The sequence below is a fragment of the Sus scrofa genome, chromosome 17 (assembly GCF_054392235.1).
Source record: "Sus scrofa isolate SSC_HxYL_T2T_F1_AM1 chromosome 17, Sscrofa_HxYL_maternal_Yorkshire_Landrace_v2.0, whole genome shotgun sequence".
NCBI lineage: Eukaryota > Metazoa > Chordata > Mammalia > Artiodactyla > Suidae > Sus > Sus scrofa.
Genome location: NC_139399.1, coordinates 12,637,166 through 12,649,178, shown reverse-complemented (window position 1 = coordinate 12,649,178; position 12,013 = coordinate 12,637,166). Strand labels below are relative to the sequence as shown.

Sequence of the window (12,013 nt, the reverse complement as noted above, 5' to 3'; positions counted from 1 at the left end):
ATCCATGAAGACACAGGTTTGATCCCTGGCCTCACTCAGTGGGTTAAGGATCCGACGTCACTGTGAGCTGTGGTGTAGGTTGCAGACTCAGTTCGGATCCTGTGTTGCTGTGGCTGTGGTATAGGCCAGTGGCTGTAGCTCTGAATTGACCCCTAGCCTGGGAACCGCCATATGCCGGGGGAGCAACCATAAAAAGACAAAAAAAAAAAAAAAAAAAAAAAAAAGGACAGAAGTGAACAAAATGATAAGGGTAAAATTTGAAAGGGTTTGATAAGGGTTAAATTTCAGTGTTTGTAGTCAAAAGTATGTGACTGAGTATCCCTGAAACTATCTCTTTAAAGTAGCCACTAATTCAACCACCCTGAAAAACATAACACCCTGGGCATCTAAGCAACAGTGAGTCCATACTTGCTCTATTCTCTAAGTCAGTAGAGATCAGCTTAGATAAGCCCCAGTGAATATTAATTTCCCCCACCTTCCAGCGGTTTAAGAAACAGATACTACTTTTTAGTGGCAAATTGGTAGCTATGTTTGCTTCAGTGGTCAAGGAAATACCATGGCAAAGCAGACTGCGGGGACAAAATTGTATAAGCTTGCAACTTTAGCAAAAAAAATCAGAGAATGCATGGACTGTTGGAAATTTCAGCGGGTTAGGAAAAAGTCTGGTGAGACTAGGAGGTCATAAGAATCTAACAAGAAGATTACTATTTTGAGTTCATTTCCAGATGTTCAGAAGGATTTTTAATGCTCTAAAATAATCCACATTAAATTATTTATTTGGTGTTATATTTCTACTTTCATCTTAGCTTCATAGCAAAGTTCCAGTATTCCATCTGATAAAGCTGTCAGTTCTAGTGAAATATACTATGATTAACTGAAATATGTATGTTTTAAAATTGGTTTCTCTAAAAATCAGAAATGAGAAGTTCCCTGGTGGCCTTGTGGTTAAGGATCTGGCATTGTCAATGCTGTGGCTGTTTACTGCTGTGGTATGGATTCAATCTGGTAACTTCCACAGCCGTGGATGTGGCTAAAAAAAAAAGAGAGAAACTGGATACCTATTTCACTCTTTTTTCCTCCCATGGTCATATCAAGGAGTCAGATGATAATTAAATACAAGGATAAGAAATAAAAATTTCCCAGAGTTCCCGTCCTGGTGCAGCAGAAACAAATCTGACTAGAAACCATGAGGTTAAGGGTTCAATACCTGGCCTTGCTCAGTGGGTTAAGGATCCGGCATTGCTGTGAGCTGTGGTGTAGGTCCCAGACGTGGCTTGGATCCTGCTTTGCTGTGGTTCTGGTGTAGGCCAGTGGCTCCAGCTCTGATTAGACCTCTAGCCTGGGAACCTCCATATGCTGCAGGTGTGGCCCTAAGTGGACAAAAGACAAAAATAAAAATAAAAAAGAAATAAAAATTTCCTAATATCCACTGGAAAATGTAAAGATGCAGTTTTAAAAAGCTGATTATCTACAATCATGGGTTTATCTGTCTCCATTAGTATTGAGTAATCTTGTTCAGAGTCTCCCTTTAAAAAGAAAAAGATACAGAAGAAGCATGAAGGAACCAGGCAGGAGCCTGTGGCCCAGCCCTGTGAAGCATGAGCGCCCTTGATGTGCAGGCCCAGAGGCTGCTCGCCCAAAGCAGGCCCTGCCAGTCCTCCTGTGAGTCCTTCATCTGGACCCTCATCATCCTGTGTGCCTCCCAGTCCGTGATCCTCTCCTCCATCTCCACCTGTGATGGCCACTGGCTCCTGGCCGAGGACTGCCAGTTTGGGTTGTGGCATTTCTGCATGACCTCCAACCAGACTGCACTGCACTGCCTCAGTGAGTCAGGCCCACGTGCCCGGGCTGGCCTGGGGCATGGCCCTGGCCCACAGCATGGCCACCTTGGCCATGGCGGTTGCCGTCTTTGGCCTGGTCCTCCTCATGGTGTCCCAGATGTATAAGCACCTCCACTCATAGCACAAGTGGGCCATGGGCTCCGTCCTCCTCTTTGTCTCTTTCATCCTCTCCTTCAGGGGACTCCTGAGCTTCCTGATCCTTCTCAGGAACCAGGTCATGCTTATTGGCCTCACTCTGACCTTCTGGAGCCAGTTCGCTGCCTCTGTCCTCTTCTTCCTCAGTGCTATCAGTGGCCTCCACTTCAATAGCCTTACCCACATCGATGGCATCACCCATCCTTTGGGCCACTCTATAAAATTTAGGCCCCCTTCTGAGGACATCAAGTTCTACCAGAAACTGTGGTCAAGTTGGGACTCTTCTAACATGTGACCTTGAAATTGCCACCTCTTAATCTTTGGATGGTCAGGCCAGTGGCCCAAGGGCCTTTGCAGCTGATCTGCAGCCCAGAGACCATTGGGTGCCTCAATGCCACCAGCTGTACCTGCTCAGCCAAGTTGTTAGGATGATGATTTTACAAAAAGAGACATATTTTGAAATCTTTTCTTGGATCCTTCCTGGGATGGGAAGAGACTTGGAAGCAAGTCAGGTAGTGGGTGCCATGCTGTCTGCATAGCCAAGCAGAGTTCACACCTGCTTTATTGACTCCACTGGGATGTGGGCTATTGGGGTCCTGAGGTCTCCTGGATTGCTAGGAGTGAATCATTCTTCCAGTGGACAGCGTCCCATCAGGGCCTAGGACTTTCTCCTTGCTTTAGTTTTGGTCATGTCAGGCAGGCAGAGCTCAGGATTTCTTTCAGATAGTATGTTTTCAAATGATTTGACTTTTCCTTGAGCCCTGCCCTTTGGGGACCCATTATCCCAAGATAACCCCAGCTTCCACCAGCTTCCATCCCCTCTGGGGACTCTCCCTGTGAATCTGACCTTAAGTCCTCCCAGGAGGGTCCCCTCACTTCTTCTTTATTTTATTTATTTATTTATTTATTTATTTATTTATTTATTTATTTATCTTTTTAGGGCTGCACCCACAGCATATGGAGGTTCCCAGGCTAGGGGTCCAGTTGGAGCCACAGCTGCCAGTCTACACTACAGCCATAGCAACTCAGGATCTGAGCCACGTCTGCAACCTACACCATAGCTCATGGCAACGCTAGATCCTTAACCCACGGAGTGGGGCCAGGGATTGAACCGGCAACCTCATGGATGCTAGTCGGGGTCATTAACCAGTTCCCAACTGAGCCATGATGGGAACTCCCCTTGACTTCTGATATACTGTCCTCTCTGAGGTAAACATGAGTCTATATTGGATGAGGGTCAGATACCCTCCAGGTTTCATTTTTGATCCTAGAACATATTTCAAAGAGCATGTCTCTGGAGCTGCTGGACTGCAGGGGGTAGAGGGGGCTGGCCAGACATCCAATGATAGTTAAAAACCACCCTGGATGCCGCTGCCTGGAGGGGAGGTGAACTGGGGGCCAGTGGAGATGTCCACCCTTGCTGGCAGATCTGCATTTTTGTGCATCTTGAATTGGTCCCTTTCCAGGTTCTTTTCTGCCCAGTGGGTGGGAGTTTTGCCCTCAGCTCATTTCATTCTACACTGACCCTTTGTCCCATCCCCACCTGATGAATTCAGGCCTTCCTAGGTTCATTCTGTGTGACACTGATTCATGGGTTTTTGGTCTTTTCCTTGATCGACCCCCTTTCTGGGCTTGACTGGGTGCCTAAACCTACTTCTTGTGATTTTTTTTTTTTAATTTTGATTCCAAGTTGCAAAAAAAAAAAAAGAAAGAAAGAAAGAAAGAAAGAAAGAAAGAAAGAAAGAAAAGAAAAGAAAAGAAAAAGACACATAAGAATATTACATTTTGTTGTTTTGCAGATTGTTCAGAGATTTTCAATGATGGTTTCAAGCAGAGTGGATTTTACAAAATCAAACCTCTCCAGAGCCCAGCAGAATTCTCTGTTTATTGTGACATGTCTGATGGAGGAGGATGGACTGTAATTCAGAGACGATCTGATGGCAGCGAGAATTTTAACAGGTGTGCTAATTATGACAAGGATTTAGAGTAGGAAATGTGAGGTGTACAATAAGCTAAGAATTATATAATTAAAGAATTATATCCTGGGAGTTCCCACTGTGGCTCAGTGTTAAAGAACCCGACTAAGGGGATCCATGAGGTTGTGGGTTTGATGCCTGGCCTCGATCAATGGATTAAGGATCTGGCATTGCCCTAAGCTGTGGTGCCTTGGATCCCAAGTTGCTGTGGCTGTGTTGTAGGCTGGTGGCTACAGCTCCAATTTGACCTCTAGCCTGGGAACCTCCATATGTCGCAGGTGGGGGCCTAAAAAGCAAAAAAAAAAAAAATATATATATATATATATGTATATATATATATGTATATATATATATATGTATATCCTGGTGTCTATTAATTAGAATTTCACTCTCTCTACATAAGAATAATGAAGGTACATTAACTAACCAAGAAAATATTGGGGACAGGGGATGTCCACCTTGGGTACTGCAGAAGTCCCTTTGGATTTTGCTCAAGTCAGGTTTCACTTTACATTTTTTAGAAATTGGAATGACTATGAAAATGGCTTTGGAAATTTTGTCCAAAAAAATGGTGAATATTGGCTGGGTAATAGAAATCTTCATGTACTGACCACACAAGGTAAGGTTTGCCTGCTATCAAATTCACTTGAAATACAGTAAAAAAAAAAAAACAAACAAAAAACAAAACCACTAAAATGTTTTTCACTAGGGAGTTCCCATCATGGCTCAGTGGGTTAAGAACCTGACTAGTATCCATGAGGATGGGGGTTTGATCCCTGGCTTCGCTCCGGGTTAAAGATTCAGCATTGCTGTGAGCTTTGGTGTAGGTGGCAGATGTGACTCAGACCTGGCATTGCTGTGGCTGTGATGTAGGCCGGCAGCTGCAGCTCCAATTCAACCCCTAGCCTGGGAACTTCCAAATGCTGCAGGTGCAGCCCTGAAAAGACAAAAAAAGAAAAAAAGAAAGAAATGGCCTGTAATCCTGTAATTGCATTTTCATTTACTCATTGACCAGAAAGATATTTACATGGTTACTTAAGAGTTTGAATCTCTTCTATGCTACAAAATACTTTTTAGGAGTGTTGACTTAGCCTATGCTACTATTCCCATCCACTTCACAGTCTTAGCTCACACATCCTTTACTAACTTTTGATCAGATTAAAGGGGTCTCTTCCTTGGAGCTCCACATTAGAGTGCCAAAAGGCAAGGAATCCGTGGGGCCAAAGTGTCAAGGCCAGTAGGAGCCCACACCTCTCCCTAGTGATGGGAATCCAGCATTCCCTGCCCAGGAAGCCTTGGACTTATTTCTAGGACCTATTCCTGCTTCTTCTTCATCTCTGCCCTGTGGGAAAATTGTGCAGCTAGTGTGTTCACCCCTTAGACTGAGGGGAGGTGAAGGAATAATTTTATTGTGAGTGTAAGCAGATCTTGGGTGTGCAGCCTGGAATATCCACAAGTGTGGGCACGGCCCCTTGCTGTGGGTGATGGAGATAGGGGTGGGAAGAGAAGGGAGGCAGACCACAGGCCAGGCCTGCCCAATAGGCCTCTCTGTTCCAGCTTAGAACCTGGAGAAAGCTAAGACTTTAAGTTCAAACCTGATCTTACAGGTCACTGTGAAATTTTATTTATCAAAGTAGGAAAATTGAATACATATTCTCTAACAGTTAATTTGATTGATAACTTTTTATGTTCCTGACAATAGTTCTGTTTCTGAAAAACTAATAGTCTTTGTTTTTTGCAAATGATGGAACAATGACGATGATCATTACTTGCCAATATCCATTATTTCAGTCATTATTTGTATTTAAGATCAACATTCTTACAAAAATTAGAAAAAGAGGATAAACTTTTAAACTTCTTACAACTTCTATTCTTTCATTGTTAGATTTCTTAATCTACAAATAATGCCTTGCTTTCTGCTATTCTTCGCCAAGTGAATTACACTGGCTTTTCTCTATGATAGATCTAGTAGAAGTTTTCTACCTTTACTCTTGTGTCCCTAATTTTTTTTTTTCAAGTAAAACTACATGGTAAAACGTTCATGTTGTCAATACAATGGAGTCACCCTTTAGTCTTAGAAAACTGACTCCCGGCAGAATGAAATGGTCTAAGTAAAATAGAGCCACAGATTGTTTTTAAGCCTCAGTAAGTTAATATCGTCTCGCACATTCAAAACAAAACAAAAAACCGTACAGTTTCTTGTTGTTGTTTTTTTTTTTCTAGGAGACTACACCTTAAAAATTGACCTTGCAGATTTTGAAAAAAATAACCGTTATGCACAATATAAAAATTTCAAAGTTGGAGATGAAAAGGTACTAACATTTTCAAATAATGAGCACCATGGATTAATGCATAAAACATAAAATATAAAAGCTGAAGTCAGTGGGAAAAAAAAAAAGCAATAGAACTTACTCCTTTGTTTATTAAATAAAACTGTTTTAAAAACTGTGACAACTGATAATGAAAGTTACCTCTTTCCCTTTAGAATTCCTATGATTTGCATATTGGGGAATATTCTGGAACAGCTGGAGACTCCCTTGCAGGGAATTTTCATCCTGAGGTACAATGGTGGGGTAGTCACCAGAGAATGAAATTCAGCACATGGGACAGAGATAATGACAACTACGAAGGGAACTGTGCGAAAGAGGATCTGTCTGGCTGGTGGTTTAACAGGTTTGACATTTTACAAACATGGTTGTAATGGCATTGATGATATCTCACTGGTGGGCATTAATTATAACATATGACATAATGGTCTTCTGTGTAATACTGGTATTATTAGGTAATCATCCTTATTAGAATTCTTCAGTGATGAAGTAGTTTTGAGGATTTGTTCATTGTGTACATTAGTAAAGCTTGAAGGATATGTCATAGAAATAAATAAAATTACTGCTTTTACAAAGACTGTTTGCAGGCTGAATTATGAGTGAGTTATCATAAATTGGTACAAAGAAATAAAGAGCATTTTCTTTTTTTTTTTCTTTTGGCTGCACCAGCAGCATGTAAAAGTTCCTGGACCAGGAATCAAACCTGAGCCACAGCAGCAACCTGAGTCATAGTGGTGGCAATACCAGATCCTTAACCTGCTGAGCCACCAGGGAACTCCTAGAGCATTTTAATAACCTCTTAACTACATTCTGAGAATGAAGTAGCCCTTTACCTTCTTCTGTCATATGAAATAGCCATGTTATTATAACTTTTTCTATGTAATACTATTTTTCAATTACTGTGACTTTTATTAATCATTGAACCCAAGCTCCTCCCAATGCATAAAGTTCCTATACAACATTGCTGAAACCTAATTCCACCTTCTGATTGAATATTTTAATGTTACTTTATCAGCAAGCTCATTTCGTTCTGGTTGTACTGTTTTGCCTTTTATTAACCTGAAATCTGCCTTTTTATTACCTTGCCCATTTTTTTCTTCTATAGCTACAAAGTAGTTGTATTCCTTTTCAACATAAATTTTCAGGCCCTGGATACGAAGATATTTATAGGATTCCTCAATATTTTCTCTTCTCTAGGCCAAATATTCCTCACTCTTTTAACTGTTCCCCACCCATCATGGTTTCCAGACAGTTTCCTTTCTTGTCATCACAAAGTTAAGGCAGGAATAGAAAATTTAAAGTCTTCCTTAAAAATAACTCAGCAAGCCTTCTATGTCTGCAAAACAGATGCTCACGAACTGTAAGGCAGTGTGTGACCTTTGAACATCTTCTTTTCTCTTTAGAAGACAAGGGTCGTCTCAAAATATCTGGACATTTCCACTTTCCATCGCAAAATCTTTAGTATTTCTGGAGTGCCAAGTTTTCTGTGTAATTGAGGACGAATCATTAAAATTCCACAATCCAAATTTTAACTTTTTTTCCATTACATAAGTAATTTTAAAGCATTTAGGAAGGCTCTATTTGGAGTTCCTGTGTGGCTCATCAGAAAATGAATCTGACTAGCATCCATGAGGATGCAGGTTCGATCCCTGGCCTCGCTCAGTGGGTTAAAAATCTGGCATTCCTGTGAGCGGTGGTATAGGTCGCAGACTTGGTTCCGATCAGACGTTGCTATGGCTGTGGTGTAGGCCGGCAGCTACAGCTCCGATTTGACCCCTAGCCTAGGAACCTCCATATGCTACCAAGGGTGCTGCCCTAAAAAGACAAAAAAAAAAAAAAAAAAAAAAAAAAGAAGAAGAAGAAGAAGAAAAATGTTCTATCTTATTAAGTGGAGGTATACCACACAAATGTCTATTTCCCCTAAAATCATGAGAATCCTCATTAAGAACATCATCAGCTACTGTGACGTGCTGATTTTAGAGTTGTAGATTCTATGTAGGTACAGCTGGTTATATGTAGGGTGCTGGGACAAGTTGACTCTAAGCAGTTGTAAAACACATGTCCTCTGGATTTTGCTTTTTTTTCCGAGTTTGAGTCCATTTAATTTTTGGTCATTTGTAAGGGAAGTGCAGCACATATAGCAGTGAGAGGGGACAGGGAAACAAAGTGATTTTTCCTACTTAGCCAGTCAAAGGTGATGATCATGCTTTTTCCCTAGCGATTTTCTTGTTCTCTTAAAAACCATCTTCATGGAGTTCCCGTCTGTGGCGGCTCAGCAGAGACAAACCCAACTCACATCCATGAGAATGCGGATTTGATCCCTGGCCTCCCTCAGTGGGTTAAGGATCCAGCCTTGATGTGGCTGTGGCATAGGCTGGCAGCTACAGCTCTGATTGGGCCCCCAGCCTGGGAATTTCCATATGCCATGGGTGCAGCCCTAAAAAGAAAAAAAAAAAAAAAAAAAAAAAGAAGAAGAAAAGAAAGAAAGAAAAAACTCTCCTCATTACCTTCTCTTCCTCCTTTTTCTCCCTTGTCTAAGTCAGCATTATGTAAGAATTATCATGTAGAACTTACAGAATTCCATGTACAGAAATAAAATCCACATTGGTTAATGTTACCAGGAGATCAGAACCATGTACTTACCCAGCTAAATGTCAGCTGGTCCATATATCAACTGGACTTTAAAGGTAGAGATTCAGGGAGAACAAAGAAAGGCAATTCAGTAGCTGGAGCTACCCAGAGCTGGCATTATCCTTAGAGTCAAAGAATAATAAGGCTGTGCAAGTGAAAAAAATCAGAAAAGCTGGAGAAAACATCAGTTGTTCCAGGGAATTCCTGTCATGGCTCAGCGGAAACCAATCTGACTAGAATCCATGAGGATGCAAGTTTGATCCCCGGTCTTGGTAAGTGGGTTAAGGATCTGGCATTGCTGTGAGCTGTGGTGTAGGTTGCAGATGCGGCTCAGACCTGGAGTTGCTATGGCTGTGGCGTAGGCCAGGGGCTACAGCTCCAAACTGACCCCTAGCCTGGGAACCTCCATATGCCACAGGTACAGCCCTAAAAAGACAAGGGGAAAAAAAAAGTCAATTGTTTCAGATGCTCAAAGCTACTTCTACCATGCCTGCTGCAACTGTGGTTTAAACTCCGTCATCCACTTCCTTCTTCCTCTTTGTTTTTTTTTTTTAATCCTGTCCCGTAGTTCTTCCAATTTATGGGAATTCTTGGCACTTTATAAGTATTACCCACCTATAAGGCATTCCTTCTCCACATAGCAAACCAATCACTGAGGTGTTGAGGTCTTCTCCGCTTTGCTGGCGTAGCATTTCCTGTATGTGCTCATAGCACATACTTTTTCACCAAGGAAGCCCCAGTCATCTCCCAGTCTAGCTTCAAGTCCAGGCTGTTCTAGTACATGGAAGGTGCTGGAAAATTGGTCTTAGAATTACTAAGTTTTCCTGTATTGAACAGGGTCAGTTTCTTAATAGGATTCAAATCACAGGACAAGTAAAAAAGTATGCGTAGCTGTCTCTCGGAAGACAGAAATATGTCAAAATATATTCTGGAGGCTCAATTTAGAGTATCTTCTCTCTCTCTCTTTTTTTGGTCACACCTATGGCAAGCAGATGTTCCAGGGCCAGGGATCGAACCCGAATTCTCATGGAAACCAGTCCCGTTGTAACCTGCTGAGCCCACAACGGGAACTTCCCATACATAGTTTTGATTAGTTACATCAGTTTAAATTAGGACTGTCAAGATGGTCAGCAGGAGAGAATTACTAGACTGGTAAGTGGTTCAAGCCAACTACTCAGGATTTATGGGTAAATTATATACTTTCTTGATTCAGTGATTTAGGTGCTTTCCATAGATTTTTCAGAACTATTCCTTGTGAATGGTCTCCTTATGTTGTAATGTCTTGATAATCTTTTCACTGGTTATATCAATAAAGATATACCCACTAATTTCATAAAGTACCCAGAAGATTATCATCTACTCTTAGTTTATCCATATCAGGAACAAAATTTATGGATTGCAAAGGAAGAAGGGGGACATTTTAAAATGTGCGATAACCTAATCAACTTATCTAGGTTGGAGCAATATATGTAAAACATTAACTCACGACTAAGACAAAAGATTATTGGTTGATGGCTGGGAAAACTTTAAATGGTGATTTAGGTTTTGTTTTCTTGCCCTTGAGGTTAAAATAATTGATATAGTATAGTAGTGGTTTTTAAGAAGGGAGGAAGGGAATTTGAATTACAAAAGCTAAGTCTTGGCAGCAGATGGACGTCGCTAAATTATACAGGGAAGCTGGCACAGAGAGCAGCATGGCACACCTTGCTTTGTTAACCCATACCACTCTTGCTAAGGCTCAGGCTTACAAGGTCATGTTTTTGTTTGCTTGTTTTTCTTTTTTTGTTGGTTTAAAGTCTATTAAGAACAGAACTGCTTCTTTATTGATACTCTACAAATGGTCTGGGTTTCACCCTGAGTTATAGTTACTAAAGCCTAGCAGTTGAAAAAACACATTGAGTTCCCTAGTGGCTCAGCAAGTTAAGGATCTAGCACTTGTCACTGCTGTGGCACAGGTTCCATCCCTGACCTGGGAACCTCCACATGCCATGCGCATGGTCCAAAAAAAAAAAAAAGGCAAAACGATCATGTTGTAGAAATCCTTTTGGCTTTTGGAAACTTATTAATATTTCCTTACCTAAAAATGTCAGAATTCATAGTTAAAATGTTTTCAGTCATTTGCTAGCAAAGCAAAAGTCTTTCAAAGGATATTTTTCTAGTCTGATTGTTTGTGTTTATTTTTCCTCCCACTAGGTGTCACTCTGCAAACCTGAATGGTTTATACCACAGTGGCCCCTACACGGCTAAAACTGACAATGGGATTGTCTGGCACACCTGGCATGGATGGTGGTATTCTTTGAAATCTGTGGTTATGAAAATTAGACCAAATGATTTTATTCCAAATATTGTTTAATTGTCCCTGATGGGCTTTCATTTCAGCAGCTCATCTTGGTTTAAATGATTTGAAAAATAGCAATTTGGAATGTTCACATGTGTGATTACGTTGATTGTTATATGCACTGCTTTTCGTTCTTAACTGCCTTTATCACTTAATGTACTTTCAGTACAGCAAATATATGATAGTCACCAAATAAATGTAGATAATGTTAATACTTATTGAATTCCCATGTGCAAAGGTCTGTGATAAGAGATTATGGTGAATGAAAAATAAAAGGCATAGAGTACAGACATGACTGGGGAGATAACATAGCACAGCTATGTTACGTATGGATGCAGTTTAAAAAATACATAAGAAAAATCCAGCAAATAATGGATTGCCAAATCAACTGCAAAGATACTAAATATTATGAGTTAGAAATGAACTCAGGTCTCTGACTGCAAAGCTAAAACTCTTAAATACCAACTCAGGATCTTGATCACTATAAAATACTATCTCATATTTTCAGGGCATTTATGTAGATTATGCACATCTTTCAGAAGCCTCATTTTAATTCTTATTCCAATCCTGTGAAGTTTTGTTTTGTTTTGTTTTTTGTTGTTTTGCTGCACTTGGCAGCATGTGGAAGTTCAAGGGCCAGGGATCAAAACCTGTGCCACAGCAGCGACCCAAGCCTTTACAGCGACAAGGCTGGATCCTTAACTGTTGCACCGCAAGAGAACTCCCCAATCCTGTGAGGTATTATTATCCCCACTTAACAGAGCC

General features: G+C 41.0%; 1 protein-coding gene and 1 pseudogene across 4 annotated transcripts in view; both read left to right on the top strand.

Annotated features, from left to right (window-relative positions):
* The window catches only part of FGL1 (fibrinogen like 1), a 46,987-nt gene extending 35,521 nt beyond the window's left edge, over positions 1-11,466 (top strand). For all 4 annotated transcript variants that reach the window (XM_021077952.2, XM_085003020.1, XM_021077953.2 and 1 more), the window contains 5 exons: positions 3,776-3,935; positions 4,474-4,571; positions 6,176-6,264; positions 6,438-6,625; positions 11,104-11,466. In XM_021077952.2, the coding sequence (XP_020933611.1) occupies positions 3,776-3,935; positions 4,474-4,571; positions 6,176-6,264; positions 6,438-6,625; positions 11,104-11,263 (695 nt within the window). In that variant the 3' untranslated portion in view covers positions 11,264-11,466. The remainder of the gene's footprint in view (positions 1-3,775; positions 3,936-4,473; positions 4,572-6,175; positions 6,265-6,437; positions 6,626-11,103) is intronic.
* LOC110257440 (voltage-dependent calcium channel gamma-like subunit pseudogene) lies at positions 1,482-2,389 on the top strand (annotated as a pseudogene).
* Positions 11,467-12,013: the final 547 nt, after the last annotated feature.